This window comes from Octodon degus, unplaced genomic scaffold (genome assembly GCF_000260255.1).
Source record: "Octodon degus isolate 3935 unplaced genomic scaffold, OctDeg1.0 scaffold00246, whole genome shotgun sequence".
Lineage (NCBI taxonomy): Eukaryota > Metazoa > Chordata > Mammalia > Rodentia > Octodontidae > Octodon > Octodon degus.
The window spans coordinates 787665-800361 of NW_004524822.1; the positions used below are offsets into that span (position 1 = coordinate 787665).

General features: G+C 42.5%; 1 protein-coding gene across 5 annotated transcripts in view; it reads left to right on the top strand.

Moving 5' to 3' along the window:
• Positions 1 to 12697, top strand: part of Plekhg1 (pleckstrin homology and RhoGEF domain containing G1) — a 227751-nt gene that overhangs the window by 167447 nt on the left and 47607 nt on the right. For all 5 annotated transcript variants that reach the window (XM_023706250.1, XM_023706251.1, XM_023706253.1 and 2 more), the window contains one exon: positions 5467 to 5567. In XM_023706250.1, coding sequence (XP_023562018.1) covers positions 5467 to 5567 — 101 coding nt within the window. The remainder of the gene's footprint in view (positions 1 to 5466; positions 5568 to 12697) is intronic.

A 12697-nucleotide genomic window follows, 5' to 3' on the forward strand; every position in this document is an offset into this window, starting at 1 on the left:
GGATAGGTGACAGATGGGATAAATGGTCAGGTCACTCAAACCATGCCTCCTGGCAATGCATCCCTTCCAGCCACTGTCCTCTCCCTCGCCCTCCTCTGCATCCAGCCATCTCACATTTTGCACTGATCTGTACATTTCCAGTACAGCCTGCAGCACACTCTAGTCATTGGATGCAAAATCCATCTTCGTGTTTGCTAAGGCTGTGTTTTGGAAGAAGTAGGAAGCTTGTGGTGGGACCAGTGCTTCTAGAAGACCCAAGAGGCCTACCAAGTCCCCAGCCTGCCCTCGTCCCAGGGTATTATCTTGCACTGGTGGGCTTACACATTGCTAAGTCTTCCCCATGTTTTCAAAAATATTTATTATTAGTACATGTTAGTAGTGCATAATATGTACATTTGAACCCTCTCTTTGCGAGTACCCTTCTGGGTTCTCCCCTGGATGGGCTCCCTGGAGGTCCCTTCTATTGGTGCAGTTCCTACTGATCATGAGGCCTCTGAAGCTGCGCTCCAGTGGTGGGCACCCAGCATGGTCCTGGGCCTTGAAACTTTAGCCCCCATTTTCTTCCTTGCTGTACAGGACAGAGTTCAGATCTATAGAAAGGGCCCTTCCAGCTCCCCCAGTGCTCCCCAAGCAAACTGTCTCCTGATCCTGCCCTGATGACCCCTCCTGGGGGAAGTCCTTCAGGCACCCTAACCTTAATATGTCCAAGACTTTTCGTGATCTTTACCCCACACTGATGGCACCTTCTCTTTAGGCATCCTCTGGAGAGAAGGACAGAGTGGGCGAGTGGGGCTTGGGCAGCTGCCTGGGATGCCGAGCCGGCGCTATTCAGCACTATACGGCATTCTGTACAGCGCTCCCTGAGATACTCTTGACAGAGTGCAATGGCTGTAAAACAGTCTTTATTTCCTTTTTGTTTTCTGTACTGATGCTGGAATGATCTTTGACCTCATTACATCCCTCTGTGGCTGCCACCACCTGCAGAGTGGGAAAGAGTCTCCACATGTGTCCACCATCCCAGCTGCCCCTCCATGGCAGCCCCTCTCCTGGGGCCACTGGATGCCCATGCATGCCCATTCTCTCCCTCCTGTCCCAGCTTCTGATCCATCTCAGCTCCTTTCAGTGTCCTAGCTTTTCCCTGCCCTGCCTATGCCTTTGCCTCTGGAGAGGCAAAAGTCTCTCTTCCTGGAGACTGTGGTCTCTTTCTTTGTTCTCTATATTCAAACCCCTGCTCATCTCTGAAGAGGCAGCTCCTCACCAACGCTCTCCATGAAACCTCTCAGTGCTCCTTGTGATTGATCACTTCTTCCCCCACTCTCTTTCTGTACTGAATATTTATCAACCACAGGCCAGAATACTGTGTTGGACCTATTTGTTTACACTTGCCTTTTCAGCTAGGCAGGGAGCTCTAGGGGGAAGAGATCCCGTGTGGTTCATTTTAAAATTCCTAGCTTGTAAAACAGGAGTTGGCATACATGCCTATGTCCACAAAAAGGGCAAGGGAGGGTGTGCATGAATGAATGTGAGTGTGCTCTTAAAGTGTAAGTGGATATACAACTGTGAGACATTCCAGCTCCCAGAGTATTTCAGTGTAATATGTGACAGGTGATCACTTTCTGGAAAATATGGAGGGATTGGAAAAATAGAAAAAGACTCTTTCTCAAAAACGAAACCTAAAAATAAAAATCAGGGTTTGGAATGTGGACATGCTAGCAACAGGAACTACACCAAAAAGAGTCAACCCTAGAACCTCTCGGGTGAACTTCAAAATATGAGCAAGAAGGCTTAGAAGCAGAAGCTCCCTTGTGGTATTTCTGTGCTAGGACCATCTATAGTCCAGAGAGTGAGAGGGTAGAAAGACCGCCCAGCACCAACAGACAGTATGGCTGTAAATGGCTGGCTCTCTTCTATTCTGCTTTAGCTTTATGGTCATGCTAGCAGGTCGTAACACTTTAAATGTGGTTCAAGGGAAGAATAGGAGATAGAAGGGCAATTAACTAAATTATTTGGGACATTTTATGGAAATACCATAAACTATCAAGGGCGCTGAATCTGCCTGCTACCCTAGTAATCTTTCTAAAACTTTTCAGCATCCTTTATTACCTAACTAGGGCTTCTGAAGCTGTTATGGGGAGGCACCATGTGGGCGTGTATGTGGCTGTTTTCTTCTACCCTATCCTACACGTATGATTTATGAATATAGTAGCAAAATGAATGATTAGAAAAATTGAACAGAAAAGATTAAGACATGCCTCTCTCTTATTGCTAGACTGAGCAGTTAGTCATTTGTTCTGTTGAACTATTACAAAAGTTTCTGTATTTATCTCATTGCGAATCAAAAACACCCACTTAGACTCTATGTGGCTATCTTCATAAAAGAATGTACCAGCAGTGAAAGTTTAAAAAGAGAACACTCACGTACAGATTCTATAATAGTGAAAATATTCAGGGCATAAACTAATTAGAAAACAAATACTTTAAAGGAAATCTGCCATCACAAAATGGAAAATTATTTGAACGGTAAAAAGCTCTTCCATGTGTATCTCCCGGTTCTCTCCCGGAGGTAGAAGGAGTTCTTTGATCCTCTTAGACAATAATCACTTGTGTTGCACAAGTTTTAAATTGATCCTTCATTGCTAACAGTAGGGGAGCCAACATCCAGCCAATGGCATTAATAAGCGGCATGACAGGCTCTAATAAATTTCATCAGGATCCCAACTCTGTCATTTGGAGCACAGAATGAACTATTATTACCACAGAGCTTCAAACCTCTCATTTTGGCTCCAGATGATTACAGCTGCTAGTGCAGCCCTTGCTGAAGTAGTTTTTAGTAACTGGTTCAGGGTTAAAGTATCATATTTAAAAGACTTAATTATGATCAATGTGGGGAACCAGTTGTGGCCATAGGGCTTTGATGTGTTTCTAGAGTGTCCGACAAAAATGTGAACTCCTAATGATCTATTTTCTCAACAATTTCAGAAAACAAGCAGCTCTTAAAATCCAGTGTCTCTACATGGACCCTGGGGGTTTTGAAACCCTTTCAATTGGAGATGGGCCATTATTTGTTGGAAACTAGCCACAGTTCTTTGTCTCTCACCCCAGATGAAATTTTTCCAGCCCCTTAACTAAACCTTTCTTTCACATGAAGAATGTAGTGTCAGGTTTCTGTCAGCAAGCAAGCTTCATAGTCAGAGTGAGGAAAAAGGTTGTTCATTCTCTCTTTAGAGCCTCTGGAACCAGCCCGGTGAATCTGGCCCCTGTATTCATCTCAGTCCCACTTCTCACCCCACTCCATTGGTGGGGTCATGCCAATCCACATTCTCTGGTTTTCTTGTCTTGCTTTTGCATGCCATGTGTTCTATTTAAAAGTCCAGCCAACTATTAAGCTATTATCAAATGTAATCATCCAGTGAGAATTCAGTTTCAGTCTATTGCTTTGTACCATGTGAGCCATTTAACCAAGGCGTGGACAGATACTGTTAATTTGGTGAAGAATTGCAGGTTTGTGGTTTGTTATTGGTGTCAGTGTTGTTTTTGTTTGGGGAATTTATTTTGTTTTATTTTGGCTTTTTTTTTTCTTGTGGCACTAACAAATCCAAGACCCTCATTTCAAGCTACATCCCTAACCCTTTTATTTATTTATTCACTTTTTTTTTTTCATTTTGAGACACGTTCTCACTAAATTTTAGCTAAGTTGCCCAGACTGTAAGGTGCAGGTTTTAGAAGTTGATCAGAACAGACCTTTAGGGCCAGTGAGATAGCTCAACAGACCAAGCACCTGCATAGGCAAGCGCAGGGACCTGGTTTTGATCCCCAGAACCGCATGCTGGGCGGCCCCGCCTTCAGGCCCCCAGCCCCAAGGTAGGGGGGGATTGCAGAGACGGCGCATATGGTCCACACCTGCAATCCCAGTGCTGGGAAGGCGAAAGCAGGACGGAAAATGAGTCGACGCTGCGTAGTGAGACTGTACCAAATACATTCATTAGCTTCCCTGGCGGGGCATTTACTCTCGGTGCTCTCATGCACTTAGCCTCCTGGTGATTGTTCCATTCCTGACAGAAGGAAAGCGTGGGCCATCGGAGGTTTTCTAATTTGTTATTGAGATGATCACTTTCTTAAAAGAGAAAAACTGTTACCAAGAAAGCTCACTTGAAAAAAAGTTGATCGACACTGACACATGCATGGTAATGATTTTCGTCTTAAAGAACTAAAACAATAACTTACTTTGCTACCAACTGTGGATGTGCTTTTTAAGAAAGTCAGTGAAGAACCCATTGCCTTTAACTGAAAGACCAAAGAGCCTGAGAGAATGAACGCGAATGGTGGAAAGCTCTAAGAAACAACTAGTTAGTGGTCTCATCTCTCAGAATCAGGGGGCCTGCCGGTTAGCACCGCGGTTCGATTCCCCAGCTCCTCCTGCTTTACCAGTCCTGCCCTTCAGGCAACCCGAACCATAAAAAAAAAAAATCCTTCTCAATCCTTCTCAAGTCTCAGCTTCTCCTTCCACTGGTTGGGCCTGAAGGCCAGTGCCAAGGGACCGTGGCGCGGCGCTCGTGGTGCGGTGGCTTCCACGCGGCTGCCTCCTCCGCGCGCCGCAGGTCCCACGTTGTGCTTGGTGGGAAGCCATGCAGCATCATTCCAGCCCAGAGCAGGGAACTGTATTTATTTTTCATTTTACGTTGTTTCAGCTGTTTCCCCTTTCTTCCGACTGTTTTCTTGCCTCCTACAGAGTTCTTTTTCAAGCATTGCTGGGGAAAGGGGAACACTCAGTCATGAACTCTTCTGCCCACAAGGGGCGAAAACAGCTCTCCCCCTTCTCAGCGGGTGGGACAGCTTCTTAGCCAGGTCGGGTGAATCCAGTGTGGGTCTGAATTTGTGTGGAAACAGTTTCTATGTTAAAACATATACAGGCCTGTCAGAGTTTTCCTCTGGTTTATTAATCTCTCCTATCTCACAGAATAAGATAATTATGTTCTTAGTTTTTAATACTGTGTAATAAGTTAGTATTTGAAGGAGAATTTGGTTCTATACTTTAACAACTGATATCTTTATGACTTAAAGGTTATGTTTAAACTACTACACTTCAGAAATATGGTTTCTGGCTTTCAACTATATAAATTTTGTAATCACTTTCATGACATAAATCAGTGAAGGGAACAGGAGATTAGGTGATACCGAACCTTTGGTGTTACCAGTAACTGTTACTAAACTTCAGGGGAGTTGTCATACAGTTGAGGGGTAGATGCCCATGTGTTCACGTTCTTCCCCTTCGGTAAAGCTCCACGTTCTATAAATAGGTGAAGTACTATCATCATTAATGAAATAGCAGCTCTACATCCTCACGGTTAATGAGCGCAGCAGCTTCGTAATTACTTGAGACAGATATGAATGATTCATCTTGCATAATTAAAGGTGACTCGGAAAAGGTCAGGCGTGTTGAAGGAGTCTTTCTCTTTAATTTCACAGGATTACCTGGACTGTATCAGGGACCAGACAAAACTTCCCCTGGGAACTGAAGATCGAGCTGCCCTTTTTGGAAACATACAAGATATCTACCACTTCAATAGGTAAGTTGATACTGGAAAGGTTCTCACACGGGAACTTTATGAATTTTTCTCAGATGCAGCCTAGTAAAACTTCACCTATCACCCCAATAAAGCTCTCTACATTGTTATGGGCCACTATGTGATGGGGTTTTCTGGCTAGAAGCATCCCTGTTTCTTAAGTGATTATTACAGATATGCAAATTCTATCCCTGTCCATGTTTGTCTTGGGAGAGCACTGATGTTTGTTTTCCTCAGGAGGATGTGAGTAGGGCGTCGAAAAACACACCTTTGCCTGGCCTCCAGTGTCCTCATGCACTGGACTTTCTTAATGTGCAATAAATCCTTTAAATTATAACATAGATTTTAATTATATTTAATAATCATTTCAAATAATCAAATTCAAACATGTATTAGGTAGGTAGCAGATATTGTTACTCTGGTATAAGAAATGAAAGTATAAATAAGGACCAAAGTGTAATTTGAAAGAGGAAGAAAATGCTTAAATGAGAAGGGAACAAGAGAGAGTACAGGGGAAAGCAAAGAAGGGAAAGGTTTTTAAAAAATGAGAAAAGAAGGAAAATATGGAAACAAAGCTTTGTAAATGGAGAGGAGAGCAGGGGATGAAGGGAGGGGAGGCAAACCCGGGAAAATACAAGGTTTTTTGTAGCCTTTGGATAATATCATTAAAATGGATTTTTTTGGTTGTTGTTTTAAAAAAAAAAAAGCCAAATAGACATGGTGGTGTTTAATAGGAATCGTAATAATCCAATATTTTACATGTTGCTATAGTTATGCTTAATGCATTTGTGGGAAATAAAGAAATGTTTTCTGGAAAAGTATCAGACGACAGGTATCAGGCTAGAGAATGACACTTGGAAACAAGACAGGGAGATAAACAAGGTTGGAGCAAGCTATGTTGCGAAGCCGCTGGAAGGCACATTAATAGGCAAGTTAGAAGCACAAATAAGGATGCTCCACCTGTGTCGCTCTGCATCCCAGCTAGGCCACGCCCTGGCCAGGGGTGAATCTTTGAACCAAGTGAAAGTGCTAATCCTCTCACTTCTGTCTTTGTTCAGACCTTACCTTCTCAACAAGGCTTATCCAGTATGTGCGCGCGCGCACACACACACACATTTCTTGTAGCGCCCATCAATTTCTAACATACCATTGATGAGCTTATGGATTATTTCTGCTGTTTCTTTCCCCCACCAATCTTACAGAACACAGGGATATTCTGCTATGTTACAGCGCAAGGGTCTAAAACAGCTCTGGACCATTCAAACTTTCATTTTATTTTATTTTTTCATTTATGTATTCAGTACAGGGTCTCACTATGCAGCTCAGACTCATAGTGATCCCCCTATTTTCAACCTCCCCAGCGCTGGGATTACAGGCCTGCACCACCACGCCCGGACTCATTCAAACTTCTATTGAACAAATGAATGGCAATCTGCCTCTTATGGTGTTGCGAAGCTTCAGGACGTTGAGTTTGCCAGCACATCAGGCCAGCACCAACAAGCGCTCAGATGTTATCAGTGACGATGTGGCCTTTGCTGTCCTGAAATGACCTTATAAAATTCCACCCTGTCCTGTCACAGTGTGGCTCAACTCTAACGCTAATTAAATCTTGCCCCCTTCACTCACTAAGGCTGTTAAAGTGAGCCCCCTAGGATTCCCATCTCCTTTGCCACGCTGAATCCCTCTGCCCTAGCTCTAGCCTGGCCTCTGGGAGACAGAGTCATTGAGTTGAATCAATTCATCCTTTGACTCTGAAGGAGCAGGATCTAGGGAACACCAGGATTACATCAGGGTTTCCTGCCCATGCAGTGGTGACTTTGAAATGCAGTTCATGGTTTGAATTAGTGATTCGCCACCAAGCTACACACTGGCATCACCATGAAAACTTTTTTTTTTTAAAGGTGATGGATGGAGCCAACCTCCAGAAATTTTTACACCTTGGTCTAGGGTAGGGCTGAAGATCAAAATTTTTCAAAATGACCTCAGGTGTCTGCAATGTGCAGTCATGGCAGAGAAGCTCTCTCCAGACAAACACAACGATAAGAAGATAGAGCAAATGCATAAAAGACTCAAGTGGAGAACTCAAATTCTGCACGTTCATTAGCAAAGCATTGGTGTTAACACGAGCCCCATTGAACTGTTTCTGATGATAAAATTCTGTAAGTGTAGCTTCCCTTTCTGGATCCATGAAAGGCATAGGTGTCTGAAGAGGAGAGAGGGGCTAGAGCAGCCCTGGCCTAGGTCACCCATGCTTTGTCCGTCCGCTGGTGGCAGCAGGTACCTGGGACATGCTTCTTTCATGCCAGAGCTTTAGACAGTCCCCACTTCAGAGGCATGATGTGGGGCTCGCCGACTTGGGGCCCTGGGCTTCAGCTGCGTTCCCTCCTGCCAGAGTGGAGCCCGGCCTCTCAGCCTTGAGTACCAAGGCTGTGACTGACTCCAGTTGTGCTGTTTACTGTCTGGAATTTAAGTGTTCCTGTGACTCCTGATTTGAAGACAGACAAAAATGAGGTAGCAAAAGAGACTCAGCAGTGGATCCTGCTTTCCAATCTTTGGATGACTGAGAAGATCTTGACCTTCCTGGAATGGTCCTTGGTTCTTCTCTATTTGGTATCCCTTGACCATGAAAGCCAGACCTCTCTATAATAAACCTGAGCCAGAACGAAGGAAGCACCTAGAGATGATGTCTGCAGTAGACATCAGTGTAGTGATGCAGTTACAGGGGATTGGGCTCATGTCTGTCCCCAGGTCGATCACCTTGGTATATGCCTGTACTCACATTATCTTACTCATCTTAACAGCTCTTCAAGACAGTAGGATGCAGTAATGCACTGGAGAATGGACCCAGGGCTTCCGCACTGAGCTATATCCCCATCTCTGATAACAGTCTCACTAAATTGCCCAGTCTGGGTCTCACACTTGAGTTCCTCCTGCCTTAGCATCCCAGGTGCTGAGATTATAAGCATGCACCATCATGCCTGGCTTGTACACACATCTTCTACACCCTTCCCAGCCAGAAAGTCCTCTGTTCAGGGACATAGAGTTTCAAATCCAGTGCCATCCACTTTGAATACCTGTTTTTGTCAAATCTCTTAATACCTTGCACTGTTTTCAAAATATGTTATTTGGGGCCAGCCAAATAGCTCAGTGAATTAAAGTGCCTGCACGCAGGCGCAGGGGCCAGGGGTTCGATCCCTAGGCCTGTTGTGCTGGCCCCACCCCCTAGGCATGCTGAGATGACAATTGAGACTGGGTGTGATGGCGCGCCTGCAATCTCAGCCCTTGGGAGGCTGTAAACAGGGAGATCACTATGAGTCCAATCTAATACTCTGTAGGCCCTTCCCTAAAATTAAAAAATGAAATATATAAGCATATATATACATATATATATAATTTAACTTTTACAGCTGAGTTGTTATGTTTGTCTCCACTTGTTTTTATTTCCTTTTTCTTAAACCTAGAATCTAAATTTAGAGCTCAAGTCCTTGTTGTGATATTTAAGTAAAAATATTGATGTGACTTTTTATGTCAATTCTTCTAATGAATTTTTAATCATATACTTTAATCAGTTGGTCTCAAGGATACAACTATCCGGCAAATCGATGCTGGGGCTTGAAATGATAAAAGTTTACAGTTTCTATTATTAGTGCACATCTAGGTTTTCAACATAATATAATAACATTGTGGCCAATGAGGCAAGACTTAAATCTCTGAAATTAAAGAGGGCAAAAGAAATGGCTTCACTGTGGTATGAAAAACTTAACTGACTAGATTTCTTTTTTCAGGGAATATAGATGAAGTATCCCTAACCTAAAAAAATCAGAAGCTTTGTAAGTACTATACAAGGAAATTCCACATCATCTGTTCACATGCAACACCTTGTAGTCAAAACACAGATGCACCAAAAATGTGTAAAATTGCCTTCAGGCTGCATGGATGAGGTGGACATGAAACACTTCGTATTTAGACTTGGATCCCATCCCCAAGTTACCTCACTGAGCATATACCAATTATCCAAAATATTTTCTAAAATCTGAACTCTAAAACACTTCTGGTTCCAAGCATATGGAATAAGGGATATTCACCCTATATTTCCCAAATACAGAAAAGAATACAGTGACATGATAAACAACTATAAACTACTCCCAACTCGATCAAAGCTGGGGTTTGTGCTTCATTGGCTTTAGAAATTATTTGAAGCATAAAAGCCATGGCAAATAATACTAAAGCCACTTGCACAGCCTTCCCCAGTCTCACTCTGTTCTGTGGAGAAAGAAGCACTAATGTATGGTGAGCCATTCTCCAACAGGAAGACAAACGAGGGAAAATCTGGAAGTTGGTGTGCTACCGGTGTCCATGGAGTAAATGCTCCCATCCCACCAGAGCCCAAGGCCCTAACAGAACACGGCTGAAGATTAGAAAATATGGACAGAAGTGCTTCAGCAAACTCCACCATCCAGCTCAGGACTGTGCTATCCCATAGCTATCAAGTTCCTGTTATTTGTTTGGGTTTTTTTTTCCCCTTACTATATATGTATTTATTTAAAATATGCAACAGGGGCTGGCAAGATAGCTCAACAGACTCAAGCACCACCTTAGGCAAGTTTAGGCAAATGTAGGACCGTGGTTCAATCCCCCACACCACATGCTGCGCCAGCCCCACCCCCAGGGCGCGCTGAGCCAGCCAGAGTCTGGCAGTCGCGGCGCATGCCTGTAATCCCAGCGCTGGGGAGGCTGAAAGCGGGAGGATCACAAGTCCAGGCTGTGTAGTGAGACCCTGCAACAACCAAATACATTGAAAATAATAATTTAAAAAATACATATGCAGCATGTTTTTCTTTACTTCAAATGGAGCATAGATGGTGTCAGCCTCTACAGACTTGGTCTTCCCTCAACATTGTTTCTGAGATTTAAACTATGGTTTTGTAACTAATGTGTACCATTTCCACGGAGGAATCTGTCACTTTGTGTCTTGCCCTTTGCCATCCATGGGAATGTCTTTTTTCAGTGGTCACTTTAGATTTCATCTATAATTTTCTGGCTCATCTCCTGTTGGGGTGTTTCTGTTTCTTAGTGTCGTTTAAGACTTCTCAATGGATTCTGGCTAGTGATCTTTGTGCTTTGATTCACACGTATCTCCTGGCATATGAGATACGTCCTTTAACTTTAGTCATGGTCTCTTTGAATATAAGTTACTTAATTTATAAGTTCAAAAACACCAACTGTACTTCCCGTGGTATGGAAGAGTTTGTGTTCTGTTCTAAAATTGTCTCTTAATCTTGACTCATAAATATATTCTGTTTAAAAAAAAAATACTGCCAAAATTTTGCTTCTCACATTTGTCTTTAATTTGCATAGACTTGGTGAAAGCGTGGCGTGTGGTAGGGATTCCGATTCTTGGTCCCTGTGGCAGTGGTCCCATTGCCACTAATTGAAACATACAGCTTCTTTGTACTGATTTATAGGCCTGGGTCCTCTTGGGCCAAGCTTATGTGGTGTGCGGGGCTGGCGCTGACCTCGATGTCTTCTTCCACCCATGATGACCCAGCCTTTCCCCATCACGCCGTCCTCAGTAAGCCCACATTGCTCTCCCCCCTCCCATAATTTTATTGAGAAACAAATAGCAATGAGACAGTTTCCACATTGTTCTACTTCAACCCTGGCTTAGCTCTTCTTGATTTTGCCCTATGAACTGATTTTTAAATTAGTTTCTCAAGTGTTATGAAAACTCTTATTAAGATTTTTATTGGAATTACATTAAATTTATAGATTATTTTGTTGGAATAGACATTTTTGTAATGCACGTTATCCCATTCATAGACATATGTTTCTTCAGTCAGATTTTAAACTATCCTTTAATTGTATTTTATAATTTCCACAAAGCATTTCTACATGTAGCTTTTAAAACTTCATCCCAGGGGCTGGAATTGTAGCTCAGTGGTAGAGAGCTTAAGTCACTGGGTTTAATCTTCAGTACTATTAAAGATTCATCTCTAGATAGCTTTCTTTTCTTTTCTTTTCTTTTCTTTTTTTTCTTTTGAGACAAGGTTTTGCCATGTAGCCCGGGTTGGCCTTGAACTTGCAGCAATTTTCCTGCCTCATCCTCCTGAGTACTTGGATTATAGTTGTATGTCACCACTCCTGGCCTTTCCTAGACAGCTTTAGATATTATTCTGACTAGAACACTTTTTCTGTTCTTTTAACTAGTTATGATTCTCATCTGCAGATGGCTTTTATTTTTATATGTAGATTCTACATCAAGCTTTCTAAACTTTTCCATTAGTTCTAATCCTCTGCATTATTTCTAATTTATAGGTTCTCTGTAATTTAGTTGTAGACAGTGATGTCTGAAGATGAGTTTTGTGTTGTCTTGTTCAGTTCTACGTTTTATATCGTTTTCTTGTCTTATTGCTTTGGGTGATCTCATGCAGTGCTGTTGGGGTGTGGACATCCATACCTCCTTTTTTACTTTAGCAGAAACACTTTGGTATTAAGTACAGTGTTTGCTGTGAAATTTATTTATACTTCTTGTACAGTTCTGTGAGATCTAATTATAGATCTTGTGAATGCTGACTTGCATTGACTCCATAGCACACCTTTAGTAAAATTGACTTGTATTTATTACCAGCAAATGTTTACAACACATAATAAGTAGATTCTTCCTGGAGAACTGAAAGCCACACATCGCATCTGGATCTTTCTTATGTCCCCTTCCTCTCTCCCTCCCGTGTTCCCCATCTCCAGAGCCCCTTCCCATCTCTGCAAAGTCTATCTCTGTGTTTCCTGTCATCTATATTTTATTTTGTAGAATAACAGCTTAAATTTTAAAAATTATACTTTAGTTTCTCAAACCTTCTGTGTCTGATTGATTTGACTTAGTATTATGTTCTCAAGATGCATAAATTTTTCTACAAACGACTTAAATTTATCTTTCATGGCTGTGTAGCCCCCATTCTGTGTATATACCACAGTTGCTTTATCCATTCATTTGCTGACAGGCGTGTATACTGGCTCCAAGATTTAACTATTAAGAGTCGTGCTGCTGCACCTTTAGTAAAGTTAATGCATGATTTTGCTCTTTCAATTCCTGGTATTGTGAATTGTATGATAGATATTCTGACCTGGATCATACA